Source organism: Bos taurus, chromosome 2, assembly GCF_002263795.3.
Source record: "Bos taurus isolate L1 Dominette 01449 registration number 42190680 breed Hereford chromosome 2, ARS-UCD2.0, whole genome shotgun sequence".
Lineage (NCBI taxonomy): Eukaryota > Metazoa > Chordata > Mammalia > Artiodactyla > Bovidae > Bos > Bos taurus.
In genome coordinates, this window is record NC_037329.1 from 124,425,077 (window position 1) to 124,446,468 (window position 21,392).

The window sequence follows — 21,392 nt, forward strand, 5'->3', positions numbered from 1 at the left end:
GGTCTCAGTCTTCCCACGTGGGGAGGGCACCCTCCCAGGCCTTCTGAAAGACGTCAGCCGGGGACTTGGGGCCCTCGGATCCTCCGAGTCACCGGGCGCGTACACAGCGCTTACCTTCGAGCCTCGGCCTTGAGACTCGCTGCCTCCTTCCAGCCGTGGGGCCGGGCCGGACACTGGCTGGACACCGGCCGAACTGGCCCCGGGGCTCCCGGTGGGCGGGGCGGGGGCGGGGCCGGACCGGGGCGGGACCGGGCCAGGGGGCGGGGCCGGGCGCCAAGAGTCCACGGAGACCGCTGCAGGGCTGGAGCCCAGGCGTGCGGACTCGGACCCGGACCCAATCCGGCGCTGAGCGCCAGGTAAGCGAAACTAGGGGCCTGGTGGGGTTCGCCTCTCCACTTTCCCCAACTTTTTGTTTGGTCGCTACCTCCAGAAAGGCCCTGGGGGTTGAGGGGGAGCGGGAACGGGGTTCCCTTTTTTCCCGCGGCAGGAGTGTGGACGCGCGTGGAGGCGGGACCCCGGAGTGTTAGGAATCCGGCCCTCGGCAACTTCCTGCGACCAGGGATCTTCGGACTGTGGCTCCAAGTTGCTGCCTCTCCCGGGGTCCCCAGCGTCGACTCACGCCCTCCAAAATCTCAGTGTCTCTGAGCTTGTCCCCATCCCTCTCTCTACAGGCCTCCGTTTCCTTCCCTACCCGCCGGGACCGGAGGGTGGCTCGAGAGTTGGGACGGGGGCGCCAGCTCTGGGCTGGGGCTGGGGTGGTCATTTCTCCAGTTTGGGGCTGGGGAAAGAGCTCCATACTCAGAGACCAGGAGGGGAACGGGCCTCCCCTCCTCCCAGGACGCTCCCAGGGCTGTGCCGAGAAGTGCCCGGGGTTGGGTTCTGTGTGGACGTCCCCCCGTCCTGCGTGGCGTGCGCTGCGTGACCCCAGCAGACCCGTCCACTTCTCCGGGCCGCAGTTTCCCTCTGTGAACCCCAGGCCTTGGACGCGGAAGACGCCGGGCTCCATGCTAGGGCCTGGGCCTTCAGCGCTTCTGTCGGAGGCAGGGATGGGATGTCCTGCTTTGAGCTTTGGGGTGCGGATGGGGAGAGAGAAGGGTAACAAGGCCGCCTTGCTGGGGCCTCAGCTACGGGTTCCAGCGATGCAGCTGTTGGGAAACCAGACTGGGGCAGTCAGGACGCACTACCGGACAGCGAGGTCCTAACCCTCCTCTCCTGCGGGGCCCGGAGCTCCTGGGCCGGGGCACCGTTTCCTCCCACACCCTGTCTTTCGTGGGGGCTACATCACACGTATCCCGGCTACTCCCGCCCGGCCTGGATTCAGTCCCTCAGGCCGCAGGCCGGGTCGCACCAGCAGCTGGGAAGGGCTTACGCCTGGCGGCCCAGACCCTGGGGTGCAAGGGCGGTGCTGCTCTGGCTGGGACGCGGGCCACTAAGGCCTCGGGCTGAGGAGGCCGGAAAGGAGGCCAGGCGGCGGGAAAGGGGGATGATTCATCCGGAGGAGCCCGAATTGGAAACGCTGCAACCTGGGGGCCAGGAGAAGCTCACCGGCAAGGCCCGGAGCCTGGCACCCATGGCCCCCTGCCTCCTGCCCGGACCGTAGATGGGCGGCTGGAGGAGGGGAAGGGGGCTCTTCGCGGAGTTTCAAGAAATCCTGCGCAAAGTCTGCCGCTGGTTTTGGTCTGAGCGGTCTTCTCAGAGTCTAGCTCAAGTCTGTCTTGCTGCAGCTTCAGTGCTGACTGAGGAGGTCTGGAAGGAGGGGGCGGGCAGGAAGAGGCTGGAGTCCGTGACAACCCCCACCACCACCACCACCTTCCTCCGCTGCGGTACGTGTAGCGCAGAAGGGGGAAGGGGGGCCCGCGAGCGACCCCGGCGGCCCCGGGCGGCCAAGTGCCCCCTCCCTCCTTTACTATATGGTGCAGCCACGTGCGGGGGTGAGCTCGATCGCGGGCGGGACTTACCCTGCAGACGCCGCTGCCGGGGGCCCTACGCCTCCCTGAGCCAGGGACCTGCAAGCTGGCCAAGAGGGCGCCGGCGGCCGGAGCCCCGCAGCCGAGGATGCGCCAAGGAGCAGCCCGCGCCCCCCTCCCTCGTCTCCGCCCGCGGGTCCGGCCAACTCCGGCTTCTGCCGCGCGTCCCTGGCTCGGAGCTCCGCTGCGGAAAACCCGAGCGGGGGCGGCTCCCCGCCTCGCAGCCCGGGAAAATCCGGGGGTGGCCGCCAGGGATCTCCAAGCGTCCTGGGCGAGGCGGCCCCATCTTCCCTCCCAGACTGGGGCCCCCGACCTGGCGCTCCGACCGTAGGCCCGTCGGTTCACTCCTTGCCTCCCCACTTCTCTCCGCAGAGCGCCCAGACGGCGGCGAGATGACGGCCGGGAGCCCTGGAGACTGCGGGGAGGTGCGGAGGAGCCCCGAGGGCCGCGTCTCGCGCCTGGGCCGCCGCCTGGGCCGCCGCCGGCGCGCGCGCTCCCCTCCTGAGCCCCTGCGGGTGCGGGCGCGGCTGCGGCTGCGCTCGCCGTCGGGGGCGTTCGCGGCGCTGGGGGCGCTCGTGGTCCTGGTGGGCATGGGCATCGCGGTGGCCGGCTACTGGCCGCACCGCGCCGGAGTCCCGGGACCCCGGGCTGCGAACTCCAGCGCGCCTCCCCTGAGCGAGCTGCGGCGCGAGGGTCGCGGCGCCGGCCGAGCTCACGGCCCGCACGAGCGGCTGAGACTCCTTGGGCCGGTGGTCATGGGCGTCGGCCTGTTCGTGTTCATCTGCGCCAACACGCTGCTCTACGAGAACCGCGACCTGGAGACGCGACGGCTTCGCCAGGGGGTGCTGCGGGCTCAGGCGCTGCGGCCCCCGGACGGCCCAGGGTGGGACTGCGCGCTCCTCCCCAGCCCCGGCCCCAGGACTCCCCGAGCCGTAGGCTGCGTGGAACCAGAAAGCTGGGACCTGTCCCCGCGTAGGGGTACCTCACCCGTCCCGTCAGTGCGGAGTCTGCGTTCAGAGCCAGCTAATCCTCGCTTGGGGTTACCTGCCCTGCTTAACAGCTACCCACTGAAGGGCTCAGGACTGCATCCACCCTGGGGTCCGCGGCCCCAGGCCGGCCATGTGATCATCACCGTGCAGCCCTCTGGCTCCTGCATCGAACATTCCAAGTCTTTGGATCTGGGCCTCGGAGAGCTCCTGCTGGGGGCCCCAGCGGCTCGGGACTGTGCTCACCGAAGCTGGCCACGGCTGGACCGCCTCAGTCTGGGGGGTTATGCCAAGTTGGGAGCAGGAGGGGACTTGGGGGCCCGGGTCTGAGGAGGAGGGGCACAGCCTGCTGTGAGGCTGCAGCGTGGACCGTGGTACAGCCCTAGGAGTCCTGATGTCTAGTAGAGGTTTCAGTCACATCCCAGCGGGGGAGGGGGATGGATGCTCCAGCCCCAACAGCTGCCAAGGCCTCCTGACTTGCATGTCGGCAAAGAAATGCCAACTGCACAAGGGTTCAAAAAGCTAGAGAGGTTGTGTTTTAATGTGGACTCTGGAGACCAGCAGGACTCAGCCTCAGGAATTCCTTCAGCCTCCAAAAGTGGCCTTAGCCCTGGACAGATATGAGGGGGCTGGAGGCCCAGGGGATACATCTGGTGGGTGTCTTGGCACACCCCAAGTGATGGGTGAGGGTCCTCAGACCTGGAAGGTAGGTTGTGGTGTTACAGGCTGGGACAGGCTCCCTCCAAGGTGGCACTGGTGCTGGGGTTTGGGCCTCTGGGAAGATGGGCAACGCCGTAGAGTTGAGACCTTCCACTGCCATCTGGGACTGAGCCTTTAACTCCCACCACCTAAACCTCTTTCACCCTCAGCCATGCTGGGTACATCTGGTAAGGGCTATACTACTGCCAATGCCTCCGTACTAGGCTCTGGCCCTTCCCCAAACAGGCCTGAGAAGCCCCCTTCTCTCCTTTGTCGTGTGGCCCATGCCGTGAAATCTTTCTCCGGGTGGCAAAATGCATTTGTCAGTTCTCAGAAATCCTTTTATATGTTGAAGCACCCTTTTGGTCAGTGTGGATAGCCTTAGAAAATGGCTTGGATTTGGGTCTCCCTGACCCATGTTTTTCCTAAGTTGCCAGTAGGGGAAGAGAACTTTAAAAGTTGATCAATCTTCACAGAGTCAGGTTTTTTTTTTTTTTTGAGTTTATTGAAAAATGCAATACAAGAGGAAGCAAGACCAAACTAAACAGTAGTATCTAAACACTACCACCACTTCTCTTACTACAAAAGACCCAGATGGCAGACCTAAATATTGCCTATTTAATCTAAGGTTGTTGTCAATTTGATTCGGCTGCCATAGTCTCCTATTTTGTTGAGAAATGAAAACAACTACTTGATATGATTCATAATTTTTTTTTTTTAATTTACAAAGCTCCTTCATTTTTGTCACCAAAATAAAACATTTGAGAGAGATTTGTAAAACCAGCCAGCCCAGGGACTGAGATACTGGGCAGGTATTTCCCATGAGCATTCCTTGGTGTTGGTCAGGCCGTAGCTCTGGCTCCATTTCCAAAGGTGGACTGTTGCCTCGCCACCCTTAGCTGCCCTGAAGAACACACGGCGGGGACTGGGGGCGGGCAAAGATTCCCTGACAGGTCCCTGCAGCCAGGCTCTGTGGGGCCTCAGCTGATAAATTCAGGTTCTGCTTTGTGGGTGGGTGGGTGACAGAGACCTCAAGTGGCTTGGAGGAAATCTTTATTTCTCAAGTGGAATAAAAATCAAATTGCAGCGAGAGTTGGTACTGTGGTGTGTCTGAGTCACTTTAGGAAAATGGCTGCTAAGTTCCTGCTAAGTTGTTGACCCTGGAAATGAACTCTTCTCCCCTCTTCACCATTTCCACCTGGACAGTCTGTTTTTCTTCTCACGCACGCACGCACACAATTGCAAGAAGGAAAAAAAAAAAATTCAAACAACCGCCAAACACCAAGTTCGGTAACCAGAGAGGGAGGAAGGTGAAAGAGGCTTGGGAGGATACCCCTCGCATTGGCTTGTCCATATCATGGCTTCACAGTGCGGCAGGGCATTGGAGATCTTCTGGTCCAGTTTATAGTCAGGGAAGCAAGGAGAAGTGAAGTGAGCTGGTAACAGACCGAGGGGAAGTTCAGGCCCCCGATGTGTGGTCCAGGGCTGTGAAAGCAGCCACTCTGAGCAGGTATCACGGGATACAGGGGCATCAGATTCCTGACGCACGTGCCCTGCCCTCTTCCTTTGCCCATCTCCATTCCACAGGTGTCAGCTCTGGGCTCCTGCAGGTCTTCCAAGCAGCAGAGCTGGCCACTGGCAAGCAAGCTCATCTGGCACATCTGCTTGATGTGAGCTGGATTCCCAAGGTCGCCACCACTCCGGGTCACAAAGCCCTTGGCTTGGGCACCGCCCAGAAAGCCCCGTCACTCCAGACCTACACTCCCAGGCTGTCAGTCTGTTCCTGAGACAGGGCGCTCTCCTTCCCCTACGGCCGGTGACACATCCTACCTGAGCTCCTCCCTGTCCCCGCCCAGAGAGAGAGCTACCTGTGGGTTAGTAACAGTCTCAAGGAAGGACTCAGAGAAAAACGCACACACGTGAGATCAGTTCAAACCAATTGCATCTGTTGAGACAAAGTTCAGCCAGTGGACTCCAAGCATGTGCTGCTGGGTCCCATTGCGGGGAGCAGAGGCTTGTAGCCGCCTCTGCTCACCGCCCTGGAGCCCCCAGCGATGGCTGGGTGTGACCCACTGTCCACCTCAGGGAGCTGACCTTCTGTCCTAGACTTAGGATTCTAAGACCGTGTAGGCAGATCTGTCTACTGGAAGATTAGAGAAGGCCTACTGAATAAAAATGCCCCCCGCCCCCAAATCTTTACCAGGAATAGTGGGATTGGGGACATCAGTTCCTCATTTTCAAAAACAAACAAAAAGAAACCTTAAACCCACCACAAAAATCAAGCCATGAAACTGGACAGACCTCAGATGGCAAGTGGGGATGAGCGGAGCTGGTGTTTGTGCCCCTTTGTCAAGGGAGGTTTTGTGGGGAGGGAGGCCCGTGAAAGCCATCCCCCTGCTCCAGAAAGGATAATCTGCAAGCAGGTGCCGCTGGTGAGGAGTAAGGTCATGGACCACAGTCGCCTGCTGGGTTACACTCCCTGTCACCCGAGGATTAGAGAGAGAGGCCCAGGGGTGGTCTCCTGGAAATACATCCGAGCAGATCTGGCTGAGTGAGGCAAACCCCAGCACACCCCCGTGTCAAGTGCACGTTCCCAGAACTAGAAAACCTTAAAAAAAAAATCTCGTCAGCTTGCCTTGTCCACATCACCAGTAAAAATGTGCCATCAGTGCTTCTGGCCCAAAGTGCCTATTTCCCCGTGAGTTTTGGTCTCCTGAGATGGGAGGTGGCGGGGGGAGCTCTTAGCTGAGCCACTGCTTCTGATGAGGTAAGAGGGGAGGGAGGGCAGGAAGGTGAAGGCCACGGATACAGTCAAACATTCACAGTATCAGATATGTCTGAAGCAACGTCTTATGTCTTTGATCTAAAGAGGCTCCAAAGAGAAAGAGTTGGGGGAGAGGAAGGGAAACAGCGCTGCATTCTGAGCAGAGTCTCCACCTCCGCAAAGGGATGGGGGGCACTTGCCTAGGGCCTGCGCCTTAGGGCAGCCGCCCTGCCTGACATTCTGGTACAGGGACATCATTGGCTCTGAGGAAGGGCTGGTTTATGAAGTTTCTGCAGTCGCCTACAGAGTATAGACTAGGGGAGGATCGGGGAGGCCCCGTTAAGCTGGCTTTGTCCCCCCAGCACAGCTGACAGTGTCATTGGAGGATTTCCAGGATGCTATGGACCCTGTCAGTGTAAGTGGGGAGGGGCTGGTCTGAAGGGGTTCCAAACCACCCCATTTAAAAAAAAAAAAAAAGAAAAAAGCTCTTTAAAAACAGTCCATAGAGTGAAAAGTTGCACAATTTCTGGTATCACAATATAGAAAAAGGTATTCAAAAGGATCAGTGATGTCTAGAAGACTTTCTTGGTATAAACTCCAAATAGAAAAAGAAATTGATTTTCTGGTGGTTTAGAATCAATCATCTTAAAAGTCTGAAGTCTAACTATTGCTGGTTAGCTTCTTTATCATTCCGCTGGTTTTTCTCTGGGATGGCAGACGGGCAGGGGGTCAGGGGTTGGGGGGAGAGGGTGGGAGAGTTCCTAGAGGGAAGAAAGAAGCAAAGTTTTAAAATCTTGCAAAGGAGACCTCCCTGTCCCCCTGCCAAGTTCTTGAGGCCACAGGTGACAATCAGGGCCTGAGTGGGTTTTACAGGGCCCCGTCCTACCTGGTGACTGATGGCTTCTTCAAATTATTTGTAAACTACTTTTAGGCATGGATTTATCTGGAACCCTGGCTCCCCAAAAGTCAGCTACCCTGCTTCCAACTCTCTAGTCTGGCCCCAGGGCTTCAGCCATCTCTCTCCTACCCTCCCAAAAGCCTCATTTCTGGACAAGTAGTCCTGGTTTTCTTGGTTTTGTTCTCTTCCTCTGACCTCCCAGGTCTCGACTCAGAGAGCCCTGTGACAGCAGAGAACACAGCAGCAGGGAGAAAGGGAGGTGGGAAAGCAAGAGGGTGAGGGATGATTCAAGAGGTGGGTGGGGTTTACATCCACGTGTGGGGAATCTCTTCCAACCCATCACTGACGGGACTGCTGGGGCAGGAGGAGGACATCTGGCTGCTTTAGTTGGGCGCCAGGGACTTAACAACCACCCACACCCTCCTCCTCAGCCTTCCTCCGCCTTCAGTTGATCAAGTGCTGATGTGGACCCCTCTGGAGGGATAGGTCCGCCCCCCAAGAACAGCCCCTACCTGAGCTCACTCCTCAGAGATTTCGGTTTCCTGGTGGACGACCACCTTGGTCACTGACATGTCTGGGTGCTGCTCCTTGGCCTCCTTGATGGCCTGCACCAGGACCTGAGGAAGACAGAAACGACGCCCATCAGACAGAAGGCAGGCTGGCTAGTGAAGAAGGAAAGGGTCACGGGACACCACTTCTCTGGCAAGTTCAACCTTGCTGTCTGAAGAAGCAGGGCCGAGGGCGGGCTGAGCCACACTGATGACAGCTGAACCCATCCCGGGCTGCTTAGGGAGGGCTGGACACAGGGAAAGCTAAGAGCTGTCTTCAGGAAGTCAGGGGGACTTCAGAGGTGACAGGCTGGGTGGCTCTGGGAGGATTCACTCAAGACAGGGCGTCTAAAGAACAAAGCAAAATCTGTGCTCAGTGCAGGGTAACCGGGAGGCTCAGGACAGGAGAATAAGATAATAAAGCATGCTACAAGAAGGAAGAGATGTCTTTGGCTGAAGTAGAGAAAAGAAAGGAAGGGAGAGTGGGAGGGTGTGTGATATGCCATTACTTATTATTATTTCTTGATCTTCACAACTCAATGAATCAAGGTAGTATCCTTAATTCCATTTTATAGAACCAAGGTTCAATGGTTAAAATGCTTAATGTTTCAGAGCTAGTAAGTAATACAAAGGGGATTTTCACTTACATCCATCAGACTTTCCCCTTTACCAGACTGGTTTTCAGTTTCAGCAGGAGGTGGAAGGGCATGATGACCCTGTTTTAGCATCTGGAGGAGTTTTGATCATTTTAGGAAAGCAAAAAGGAGCAGATGAAAAGTTAAAGAAGAGTAATGACACCACTGGGCTTCCCTGGAGGCTCAGCGGTAAAGAATCCGCCTGTGATGCAGAAGACACAAGAGACCAGGTTCAGTCCCTAAGTCAGGAAGATCCCCTGGAGGAGGCCATGGCAACCCACTCCAGTATTCTTGCCTGGAGAATCCCATGAACAGAGGAGCCTGGGCTACAGTCCACAGGGTCGCAGAGTCAGACCCGACAGAAGTGACTGAGCACGCATGCACGCACAATGACATCGCTACTCCCCTCGGGCTGCAAGTCTCGGAGCCTCAAGCTCAGAGCACCCCAAGGTGGAAGAGCCCAATACAGCCTTTGGGGGATGGCTGCATGGGATTCTCAGAGACAGCCTGTGCCCCACCCCACTCCTCCATCAGAAAGGGCTTGAGCTAGATTTGACTGGCTGATTGTTGAATCTGGCTCTTAAGACTACCCCTAGGAGGGATGGGAAGAAGGGAAATCCCTCTTTTGGTCTCCTGACTCCATGAAAGCCATTCCTGGAACTGCTACCCCTACAGAGCCCTGCTCATCCCCCCTCATCCTGTTTGCTTAACCAAGGCCCCGCCCAAGCCCTCTCTCTGGTTCCTCTGGTCTACACCTGCTCTCTCTGACAGCCTGCATCTTCTTCAAGAGCCCCCTCCCCATCCAGAGCCCACCATGTCTTGTTCCCTCCACGTGTCCCCATGTCTCAGGGACTGGAGGACAATCAAGCACCACTCTGAGCTATCAAGATGTGCATGTCCCTTTGTCACCTGAAAGAAACCTATGATTATTTTTGTTTTACAGATGGCAAAACTACAGAAGAGAAGTCAAATAACTCACTCAAGGACATATAACCAGTAAGTTACAGAGTCAGGATTCAAGCCGGGTCTGTCTCACAGCAAAGCCAAAGCTCCTTCCCAGGCCATCTAGCACACTAAGCACGTGGCAGGGGCTCAGAACACATCAGGCCGCGTGGGTGGATGCAGGCTGGTAACGCTGCATGATCCCCTCAGCTGGGGCAAACAGGCTGCCAGGGCTCACACCTGGGCTTCTGCAGCCTCGCTGCTGGGACCCTCAGTCCAGTGTTTTTAGCTGTAAGTCTCAACCCTGCTACCAAGGGAATGGTCAGCACTGTAGCTCAGTTTTGTGTTTTTTTTTTTAAGGCACTCAGCATATCAGCATAAAGGCCACAGAACTATGGCTCCGCGCTCCTGTCAATGATTCCAGAAGCATTTGCATGCAGTCTCTTCCACCCCCTCTTTTCTGCAGCTTTACTGTTCTAACTTCAGCTCCCAAAGAATTGGGAACATTAATCCTGACCTTATTATTTGCTAATTGCTTCAAGCACACAATTAGCACCTAATTAACATAAAAGCATAGAATTTTAGCACTCACAAGGGCCCAGAAATGATCTAGATCAACCTACTCTCTTTTAGGAGACGAAACAACAACAACAAAAAATCAGAGGTAAAGTGATTTGCCCAAGGTCACACAGCAAGTTCGTGACAGGTCTGGGAAGAAAGCAGGTTCCAAGTCTCCTGAGTCCCATCCTCTCACACGCTGTCCCCGCTGGCTGGCCCCTCCCAGTGCAGAGATCACAGGCTGGTCTGATCGCCTCTACTGCCTCCAGCACAGGTTACAGGATCCCCCCCGAACAGCGGCAGTTTTTCCATTAGCTTGGAGTCCACCGCGTGCCACACGATGTACATCTGTATCTCACTTGATTCTCACAACATCCTTGAAGGAAGATCTAGCTTATAGATGAGGAAACAGAGGCTTGAGGGAGTTAGAGCTAAAATCTGGTAAGAACTAGGATCCGAGCTCAAGTCTTTTTGAGTCTACAGCCCATGTTCCTTTTATTCCACTTCGCTGCTTCCTCAATCTGCGTTGCCCCACTACCCCAACAGGTCTCGTGGTCTGATTCCCTTTGTCCTCCTTAACTGAGGACTGGAGAAGCTGGGGGGCTATTTGGAGATAAAGCTGTTGTCTTGTGCAAGCCAACTCTGGTATCCATCGGTCAACCCACTGGGAAACCTTCCCACATTCAGAATCTCCTTGGCATCCCTACCTGATCGTGGTCAATATCTGCATCTCCTGTGATCACAATTCTCTTTTCAATCCGAGTCTCTGAAATCCCACCTTTTACAGTCTGCAACCAAAGAGAAAAGTTATCATGTAAGAAAGAAATAAAGAAAGGAAGGGAGGAAAGAAGGAAGGGAGGAAGGAAGGAAGAAAAGAAAAACCCAAATAGCAAAACAAATAACATCAAGCAATCAGTCTGAAAACTATACTCCAAATTTTAATCTGCTGTGGGGTACTGCATAGATAGCCTTCTCACACACTTATTCACAATTTGGACTGGATCTGCTAAAATGAGCACACCTCTGTTCCTCTGTATTGCTAAAAATTCTTAATAAGCTAAACATAATTCTTTGAGTAAATAAAACAGGTGTTTCTTTTTGCTCTTTTCCTGTATATTTTGATTATTTTCAAGAGGAAAAAACTCAGAAGACTATAAACAAAAATGTCATGCAGCTTGAAACTAAGCTCTTTGTTTTAAAACAGTTTCCTATGACTAATGTCAAAAGATCCTCAAATAATGCCCCTACTTGACATATGAGGAAATCAAGGTCCAGATACACAAAGTAACTGGCTTCCAGTCATCTGTGTGTTGATGAAGGAGTTTGGTCAGGAATCTAGATTTCTTACTTACAAGAAAATGCTTTTTCCTCTAGTGCCACTGCAAACATGGATTCTCTATAATTTTCTGGGAGTAGTTCCAATTTTAGATACTTTGTCCCTCTTGCCCCCATAAACAATAGTCTAATGATTCCAATATTTCAGCATCTGAACTAGTTCCCATGGCCTGGATCCTCGATGTGGCATAAAAATTCTTTGTGAGACCTTCTTTGTGAGACCCCCAAGTTCTGATTTTTGGCTTAGAAAATACGGTTGCTTAATAATCCCAACAAAACTTGCCTTTAAACTGACCTCCCCAGCCAGACAGAGGAAGCACTGACCAGGGAGACAGAGGAATGTGTAAAGAGAAAAACATGTGACTCTATGAGACCACTAAGGAGGTAGGGATGCTCAGGGTCTCCCTGGGTTTATTACTGGGGAAAGCACCAGGGCCTTTCCACCTGAACATGGGGAATAACTTGCCTCAGTAAGGATAAAGCTGAAAATCCTTGTTTATGGACTGGGGTTCTTGCAGAGAGGCAGGAAGCCTGGCATGCCACTTGATTTCATAAGGAATTTCTAGCTGTCTGTTACCTTGGTAATTTGAGTTGTGGTGGTGCTGCTGGTGGTCTCGGATGTGATGGTCTGAGCTGTCAGCAAAACTCCTGGGTCCAAGTCACCGTTGCTGTCATCCGTCTGCAGAAGGAGACACAACACATCAGCATGCCTCTCAGGAAGCCTTGGGGGCAGATGCTGGAGATGCAGCTTTGCTCTGCAGTTGTGCATCCTAAAGCAAACCCCCAATTCCCTTCCAGTGATCTCTTACTTAATAAATAAAAATAATCTCCTGGGAACAAAGCTCCTTCCAAAAAAGCTGGACGAGTCCAGTTTCCTCAGCATTGGGTCAGGGATAGGAGTGGATCAGAGACCGGAGGAGGCTGTGTAACCACAGATTCAAAACCAGTGACAGTAACTATGCATAAGTATACAGCATGTGACAGCTCACAAATGACTTTCAAAACTTCAGCTTTTTTTGATGCTTACATGAGTCCTATCAATATGAGTAGAAAAGGCAGAAACTTAATAGCACTCCCAGGTAAGGTGTGTGTGTGTGCGTGCTTCAGTTGTGTCCAACTCTTTGCAACCCTATGGACTGTAGCCCACCAGGCTCCTCTGTCCCTGGGATTCTCTAGGCAAGATTTGAAGTGGGTTGCCATGCCCTCCTCTAGGGGATCTTCCCGGCCCAGGGACCTAACCCACATCTCTTATATCTCCTGCACTGGCAGGTGGGTTGTTTTTTTTTTTTACCACTAGAGGTAAGACTCAGGCTCAGAGAAAGTGAATGGTTTGCCCAAGGACTCAAAACCAATCCTCTCTACAAATCTAGAGCTATTTACACACCACCCAAGGCAAGAAGGAAAGGTATAAACTCTTGGTTGCTAAAGCAAGGCTAGATTCTGAGTCATATGCCAGAACTTTCCAGAAAGAACCAGGAAAGGTCCCTGATGGGGTATAAGGAATCTCGGGCTATCTTCTTTGAAGATCAATATGAAAGACTGGAGCACATGAGGTATGTTCTTTCAAGGCTAAGTAGGGGGAAATACATAGAATATCTCAATGACACTTACTGAGACCAAAACTATCATTGAAATGCGTCCTCCTCATTACAGGAGGAGTTTAAAACTATTTAAAACGCTGGGCTACACAACTAGTCTACATAGAGAACAAGGGCTGGGGCTACTTCTTGTTTCTCTGGAGCTCACTCTACTAGGACCAAGATAAATATATTATGATCAGGCTGAGAAACGACATTAGCAAAAAAGGAAAAGAAATGTTTGGCAGGAGCCAGACTCCGCCTGATGAACAGTTATCAGCAACCATTTGGGCCAGTAGCAGACTCAGAGCTGCTGACAATCCCTGACTAAGATGAAAAGAAACGAGGGGAGGAGGATGGAGGCTACCTACAGCTACACGCTTTTCAGACAGGCGAGGCCGGAACTGCCTGACACTGGCATCAAACACTGACTCAGCGGGGGATTTAGAGAACTGCAATTGTTTTCATAAAGTATCCTGCAGCAAGCAATGTGTTGGTTACTCTCTTTCTCTGCCTCTTTACAGAAGTCATTTATATTATAAGTAGAGGCCTCCAGCCCTTTTGAGTAAGGACCACATTTCATTGAGCCAAAAATCTGAGGCATTGAGCGGAGGGCAGGAGGAGGGGAAGAGCATTAGGGAAGAGTCCCTGGCTGGGCTCCCTTCCAAGTAGTGAAGTGAAGTTGCTCAGTCGGGTCCGACTCTTTGCAACCCCATGGACTGTAGCCCACCAGGCTCCTCTGTCCATGGAATTCTCCAGGCAAGAATACTGGAGTGGGTTGCCATGTCCTTCTCCAGGGGATCTTCCCGACCCAGGGATCAAACCCTGGTCTCCCGCATTGCAGGCAGACACTTTAACCTCTGAGCCACGGTGGCTCAGATAGGTAGGAATCTGGATAAAACAGAGGGAACTTGATGGTGTCATCTAAGTCTTTCACTCATGCCAGCCACCTCTTACCATATTATTGACTAGTTCACTAACACCTTCTTCAGCCCAGACCCACTGCTCTACCTTAGATTCAGACTCAACTAATATTTATTGCACTCATGCTATATGCCAAGCATATAATGCAACTGTTACCTCAATCACACCTATCAATATCTGAAGTAGGTTCTATTATTACACTATATAGAAAGTTAACTTTCTATAACTTAACTGTATAGAAAGTTAAGAAAACTGAGGTCCAGAGAAGTTAAATAAACTGTCAAGGTTCTACACTAGTAAGTGTTTCAACTAGGACTGAGGGCAAAGACATCTTGTCTAAAGACTGGGGTTCGGGTCCCAGCTCAGACAGTGGATGGCTATGGGATCTTGGCAAGTCATTCTGACTTTTCTGAGTTTTAGTTTTTCTCACTTTTACAACAGGAAGTCTTGTGCTCTGCTTCTACTGTAGCTGTGAAGATCAAAAGAGATTTGAAAAATAAAAGTATGTTGTAAGTTGTTAAGAATTTGTGTCCCAATATATACACAATGGATATTACTCAACCATAAAAAAGAATGAAATAATTTTGCCATTTGCAGCAACATGGATGAACCTAGAGATTATCATACTAAGTGAAGTCAGAAGAAGACAAATATTATATGATATCGCTTATATTATGTGGAATCTTAAAAAAATGATACAAATGAACTTATTTGTATAACAGAAAAAAATAATAGACACAGCAAAAGCAAGCTTATGATTACCAAAGAGGAAAGGGTGTGTAGCAGGGAGGGATACATTAGGAGTCTGGGATTAAAATACAAACTATTATATATAGAATAGATAACCAACAAGGACTTACTGTTGGTTATCTATAACCAACAGGGAACTATATTCAATATTTTATAATAACCAATAATGGAAAAGAATCTAAAGAATGTATATATACACACACACACACACACACATATACACACATACACACACACACACATATATATATATAACTGAATCACTTTGCTGTATACCTGAAACACAATACTGTAAATCAAGTATATTTCAATACTTTTTATTTTAAATTTATTTATATTTCAATTAATTTATTTTTTAATTGAAGGCTACTTGCTTTACAGAATTGTGTTGGTTTCTGCCAAACATCAACATGAATCAGCCAAAGGTCAATAACATTTTTAATTAAAAAAAAAAAAGAATTTGTGTGCCAGGAGGTCTAAATCTTCTTGAAGAGCTCCTCCTCTGCTAAACCTGAGAATCTATTACCTCCACCCACCCCCTTATTCCTCCTTTTCTGTCTTGAGAAGGTAGAAGAGGGAGGAGACACTGTTAAGATTTCTGACTTATGCTCTTCCCACATGGGGCCTCTTTTCTTGCCGGTGTTTCCAAAAAGGGTTCTGTGGCTCTCACAGTTGCTTATAAAGTTAACCATTCCCTCATCCTATGACACAGCAGTTCCCCTCTTAGGTGTTTACCCAAGATAAGTGAGAACATGTGTCCACAGAAAGACTTGCACGTGAATGTTTAAAGCAGCTTTATTTATATTTCCCCCAAACTGGAATCAACTCAACTGTCCACCAAGAAATGAGAGGATAAACAAATTGTGGTATATTTGTACAATGGAATACTACTCAACGATACAAAACAGTGGACTATGGATTCATATAACGTGCGTGACTCTGAAAAAGCATCTTTAGACAGAAAAGGGTATGACTGTATACTTCCATTTATATGAAGTTCAAGAATAGGCAAAGACTGGAAAAGGCTATGAAGAAGTTTTCAGGGGTCATGGAAATGTTCTGTGTCCCCAAAATGTCTTGGTTACACACATAGACACATTTATCAAAACCAATCAAACCGAACTCTTATCACTGTGCATATCGCTGCATGTAAATATTACCTCAAGTACACATACATACGTATACATGAAAAAAGTAAAAAACCCTATTCTGGCTCCCCACCTCCTCTCACCATATCCCAAAGTGTAGGAATTATGGACCAATTGAAATAAGGTTCCCAGGTTTACTTGTCTGGCAAGATATTAAAAACAGGAGCAGAAATAATTATAGTAAATAGTAACAATAGCAAATAATTATCTGGTGCTTATCATGTGCCAGTCACTTTTTTCTACATATTACTTATACCATCTTGCACTGTGCTTTTTCATTTACCAATTTATCATGTAGATATTCCCATTAGAAGCTTAAAAAAATAACTGCAAAGAATTACCATAATTGATGTACTATATATAATTTATGTAACCCGTTCCCTATTCAGGGGCACTTGGGTGGTTTCTATGGTAGTGACAACTTAATCTGAAATGCACATTTTATGTACATTAACTTATTCATTCCTTGCAACAACCCTATGAGGTAGAACTATTATTAGCCCCATTTTACAAATGAGGAAACTGAGGCACAAAATGATTTAGTAACTTGACTGGATACTAGTAAGTGATGAACAGGTTCAAATCCAGTAAATCCAATTTCAAAGTCAACACTTCCCCACCATACTTCACTGCCTAGTCAGTAAGAAGTAAGACAAACTATAAATTTGTCTTAAGCCTGGTTAAAGTGAAATGAAGGTAGATGTATACAAGTGAAATTCACTCAGTTGCATCCAACTCTTTGCCACCCTGTGAACTAAAGCCTGCCAGGTTCCTCTGGCGATGGAATTTTCCAGGCAAGAATACTGGAGTGGGTAGCCTATCACTCCTCCAGGGGATCTTCCCAACCCACGAATCAAACCAGGGTCTCCTACACTGCAGGCAGATTCTTTACCAGCTGAGCTACTAGGTAGCTGGTAGCTGGTTAAAGTGTCTTAAGCCTGGTTAAAGTGAAATAAAGGAAGACGCATAACAATATAACAATAGCTATCATTCTGGAATAGCCACTATGCACCAGGAAAATATTATCTTTATCTCAATAACCTTATAAAGGTATTTCTCAGAAGAGAAAGCTAAGGCTTGGAGATTGACTTGCTAAAGGTCACAAAGCTAGCAGGTGTTGGAATTAAGATCCAGGTTTCTTGAGTACTTCCCTGGTGGTCCAGTGGCTAAGACTCTGTACTCCCAACACAGGGAGCCTGGGTTCCATCCCTGGTCAGGAAACTAGATCCCACAGGCCACAACTAAAAGTTTGCATGCCACAGCTAAAGATCTCACATGCCACAATGAAGACCAGCGCAGCTAAATAAATAAATGACTATTTATTTATTTATTTATATATATATATATTTTTAAAGAAGATCCAAGTTTCTCTAACTCCAGGGCCCACAGGCTTTATCTTGTACATCATGGGGCCTCTGTATTTCTCTTACATGCTAGCATATTTTAAAATGAATTTTTGTATGGGATACACTCAAACCATACATGGGCTTCTGTGGGCAGAATGGCACAAACAGTTTTTTAAGTAATTTATTTTGAACCATTAAAAATTTTTTTTGATATGCACGTTACAAAATTTAAAATATTCAAAATGGAGATGAAATGTCAGTGTCCCTCCCACTCCTGACCACAGACTGAAGTCCCAGGCCTCTTCATCCCAGGCCATCCAGTGGTGGGTTTTTGTGTTTTTGAGCACCCACTCAAGAGACAGTATATTCACATATAAGCCTTTGTATCCATACCTATACATACAACCCTTTTCCCTCACATAAACAGCATATTATTTATACCATATTGTACTGCATTTTCTTCATTTACCAATTTATCACATAGATTATTCCCATCAGAAGCTTTTTTTAATGGTTGCACATAATTACCTTAATTGGACGTACTATAAATTGCAAACCTGCTCTCTATTGACAGACAGCTGTTTCCATGGTTTCCATGGTAGTGACGGCTTAGAGAGTTCCCTCCCATATGCAAGTGCTTCTTTCAAAACACTCCTGGCTCACTGTGCTCAATCTTAAAGGGACGTCCTCTGCCTTCCTCTGCAGTCCCCGCCACTGCCAAGTCCTGTTCATCCGTCTCTGTCTCTCCTGACATAGCTCTTTCTTCTCGTTTCCTCAGGCTACACTTCAGTTCTTCACAAGCATCCCCCTAAACCTGCCAGAAGCCGTATCCCTGTCCCCAGGCAGCCCCTCCTTTAATAGATTCAGCACACAGCTTTAGGAACCATCTTCCAAAACCACTGCCTAAATGAGGCTACTTTATCACCACTGCCAGAAAACCTGAAGCCATGGAGCAAGTCATTATTTACCAAACTCAAATTCCACAGCTGAGACCACAAGAGGGAGAAGCCGGAAGCACACCACGTTAACTGAATGTCTATGAACACACCAAGCGCTGTCCAGACGCCACTTCACTTCATCCTTCTCCAAAACCTGCAGTGGTAGGTAGGACTATCCCCATTTTACAGGCAGGAAACAGAGGCTTAGAGATTAGTGATTTGTTTAAAGTTATCCAACTAGTACATGGTTGAGCTGGGATATACATTCCACTTGTCTAATTGCAAAGAATGTGCTTTTAATTGGCAAGTGACACTGCTGCCCAAAGGTGGATGTCATCACCCAGCTTATGGTGATGTGAGGATTAACCGAAAGGATTTGTGTGAAACCAGCCAGCCAGAGCTCCACGCGGCCGCCTCCTTCCCATCATGCAGGCTTCAGCTAAAATGTCACCTTTTCAGAGAGGATTTCCTTGACTATTCCAGGCCCAGAATAGCAACTCTTCATGTTATCGCATATTGTCTGACTCTTGATCCTATTTTAGTTCCTTTAAAGCACTTATCACTGTCTGAAATGTATACATCTGGGTTTTATTGCCTGTCTCTCCAGACTGGAACGTCAGTTCAGAGAGAAGGGCCTGTGTCCACCCTGTACATTGCTTTGGCCTAATACATAAATGCTCAAATACTTGCTGCAGTAATGAATAAACAGTTCAGTTTATAGACGGAGAAGTTTTTTGCACTTTTGGTTTCTGTGAATGAAAAAGGAAATGACTCAACCTAAGCAAGACGAGTTCATTCAAATTATCAACAAGGAAGGAGAAATTTTACTAAAAGTAGGAAGTAAACAAAATTTTAAGCACTAAATTCTTATATGATTTTAAATTTAATTGTAATAAATTGATTATAAATATTTTAGCTCTTACTTCCTTACTTAGACTTCCCTGGTGGCTCAGACGGTAAAGCGTCTGCCTACAATGTGGGAGACCCAGGTTCAGCCCCTGGGTCAGGAAAATCTTCTGGAGAAGGAAATGGCACCCCACTCCAGTATTCTTGCCTGGAAAATCCCATGGATGGAGGAGCCTGGTCCTCCATGGGGTCCATAGGGTCACAGAGTCGGACACGACTGAGCAACGTCACTTTCTTTCTCTTACTTACATTTCAGGTGTGGTGTTCAAGTACCATCTTACACAAGTTTCACAACAGAATCATGAGGTAGATACTAACACGGTGCAGGCGGGTATGGGGGGTGGAGCGGGGGCATCAGGGCTCCCAGATGCTCAACCGCTTGTTTAAGTTAATATATGGAGAAGCTGGGACCTGAGCTCAGGTTTGTTTGACGCAAAGCCCATGTTCTCAACCATCACACTGGATTGTCTTCCCTAACTGAACTCGGTGGATATAAGCCATCAGATCCAAGATAATTTTGCTTTTAATAAAGTATCTGGGGACATCTTGAGATGAGTGATCTCTTCTGAAAAGGACTGCCCCAGAAAAGCCTAGTATTATTTGCAGCAAGTGATGAGAAACCCTGTGTAGAGAGGTGATTTATCATGTTTACTGGATAGTCTCTGGTTCTGAAACACTGAACCGTGTCCCACCTGGGCAGCCTCGTACGTGATGGTCTTGGTCTCCGTGTGGACGATAGGGACGTCTTTGGTTGGAATTTCACTTTTCACAGCATTGGCAGTGTCTGAGATCGTGACGGTCTGAGTCTTCACCAGGGGAGGCTGTGAGGCAGTAAAGAAAGAGAGTTACCGGAGTCCTCTGGAGGCTGTGGCTACCTAATCTTCTGACATTGATCTGATCAAAGTGATTGCTCTGATCAAGCAAAGGGCTAGCTCAACCTCTGCCCAAGCCTTGGACACTATTCCAGTGTAGCCCTGACAAGGTGTCGAATCACCAAGGACATTAAAGAACAGCACTACTGTTCACTTTCGCAGGCTTAATGGAAAGCAATGGTATCAGACAGTTACGCGTGGTGAAACAGAACACTTCAGATGGACCTTCAGAATTTGAATATAAAACTATTTGCCAAAGAGCAATCACTTCTGTTTGTCCTTGTGACTGTACCATTAAAATTAAGGAAATCAGCCACATTTCCTCCCCTTAGTACAAATGGTACATGACATAGCACTGGCATTGGAACACATTGCCCTGCAATTCATTAACTTCTTTCAAATCAATGTCAGACATTCACTTTGGAGTTATTGAAAAGAAAACAATATTGGAAAAAGTGGAGAGAAGATAATCAGTTTTACCACCACCTGGTGATTAATCTCAGAATTTCCAGAGAATGAACTTAAGCGAAATATCAAAGGTTTCCTGTCCATCAGCTCACCTTCCCCAAGACTATAAATCACCCTGAAACTAGCATATGATTGTGGTAAAGTTAAGTGGCCATCCACCTTAGCATAGGAGATTAGTGCCTATGATCATGGAAGCTCCCGTGAGTGCGGTCAGTGGGAGTGGTGGGCTGCACTATTTGGTGCAATACATAAGCCATTATTTGGGGCCTGACTCCTCATTTAAAAAGTCAGTTACCCCTTTTAATTGATTAAGAGTATTTGAGTTTTGGGGGCAGGGTCTCAGAACACTGAAGGCCCCTCATCACAGAAGTCTCAGAAATTCGCCTCTTTACGAAGCCCGTTCTCAATCGAGGAAAAGAGTTTTGGGGGTAGTATTAATGACTCTGAATACATTTACTTGTAGTAATCAAGAATTGCAATTTTACTCTGTGATTTTTGAAAAGAGCCAAGAGGCAACTATCCTCACCACTGCCACCACCACCTCCTCCGCAGAATAGATTCTGGCCCTCTCCCAAAGTGAGTCGTTAGATCTGCATCACTGAATCAGTTACTACCTGGAAACTTCGAATGAGGGTGGGGAATTGGTTACCCACACGAGAGTCAAGAAATGATCCGTTTTGCTTTCCAAGTGGCTTTCCTGGTGCAACACGTTGCTCACTACTCTCTGCCTTTTTCTCACCAAGTTGCAGCTGGGAGGAAGCTGGTGATACTGAGGCCCGTAAGGCACTGGCCTGTTCCTCCACTCCTACACACTCCCCACTGGGACCTCTCAGCTCTTCCTTAATATCAAGAGAGCCAGCTGCCCCCAGCTCCTTGTCTTCTGTCTCCTTGCTGCTTACAGGGAGGGAGCCAAAGTCAAAGATTTTTGGAGACTCCGGTGAAGCGGTCATTTGGCTCTTACTAGGAATTACTGAACGCTTGGGGCCCTCCCATTCAGAGTCAGGGTTGGTAGATGGCCCCGTGGTCACGGCAGCCACCTCCTCGGTGCGAATGCCATTTATATTCTACAAATGAATGAACACACACAAGAGTGAGAAGATTAGGAGTAGGTGGGGAACACAGTGAACTCTG

General features: G+C 49.3%; 2 protein-coding genes across 31 annotated transcripts in view; one reads left to right on the plus strand and one right to left on the minus strand.

Moving 5' to 3' along the window:
- The first annotated feature begins 266 nt into the window (after positions 1-266).
- On the plus strand, positions 267-4,744 carry TMEM200B (transmembrane protein 200B). Of its 3 annotated transcripts, NM_001302948.2 has the most exons (3): positions 267-356; positions 1,725-1,823; positions 2,340-4,744. In NM_001302948.2, exon 3 carries the CDS (start codon positions 2,360-2,362, stop codon positions 3,281-3,283), a length of 924 nt encoding a protein of 307 aa, NP_001289877.1. In that variant the 5' UTR covers positions 267-356; positions 1,725-1,823; positions 2,340-2,359; the 3' UTR covers positions 3,284-4,744. The 3 variants fall into 3 exon arrangements, with proteins under 3 accessions (NP_001289877.1, XP_003585847.1, XP_005203348.1); XM_003585799.6 differs by lacking the exon at positions 1,725-1,823; XM_005203291.5 differs by lacking the exon at positions 267-356 and having other exon boundaries at positions 1,601-1,823.
- Positions 4,136-21,392, minus strand: part of EPB41 (erythrocyte membrane protein band 4.1) — a 181,580-nt gene continuing 164,323 nt past the window's right edge. For 15 of the 28 annotated variants that reach the window (NM_001428125.1, NM_001428124.1, XM_024998640.2 and 12 more), the window contains 6 exons: positions 20,876-21,325; positions 19,614-19,742; positions 11,910-12,011; positions 10,705-10,785; positions 7,827-7,931; positions 4,136-7,177 (listed from right to left, as the gene is read on the minus strand). In NM_001428125.1, the coding sequence (NP_001415054.1) occupies positions 7,833-7,931; positions 10,705-10,785; positions 11,910-12,011; positions 19,614-19,742; positions 20,876-21,325 (861 nt within the window). In that variant the 3' untranslated portion in view covers positions 4,136-7,177; positions 7,827-7,832. The remainder of the gene's footprint in view (positions 7,178-7,826; positions 7,932-10,704; positions 10,786-11,909; positions 12,012-19,613; positions 19,743-20,875; positions 21,326-21,392) is intronic. The other 13 variants (NM_001428130.1, NM_001428128.1, NM_001428127.1 and 10 more) reach the window with 1 other exon arrangement.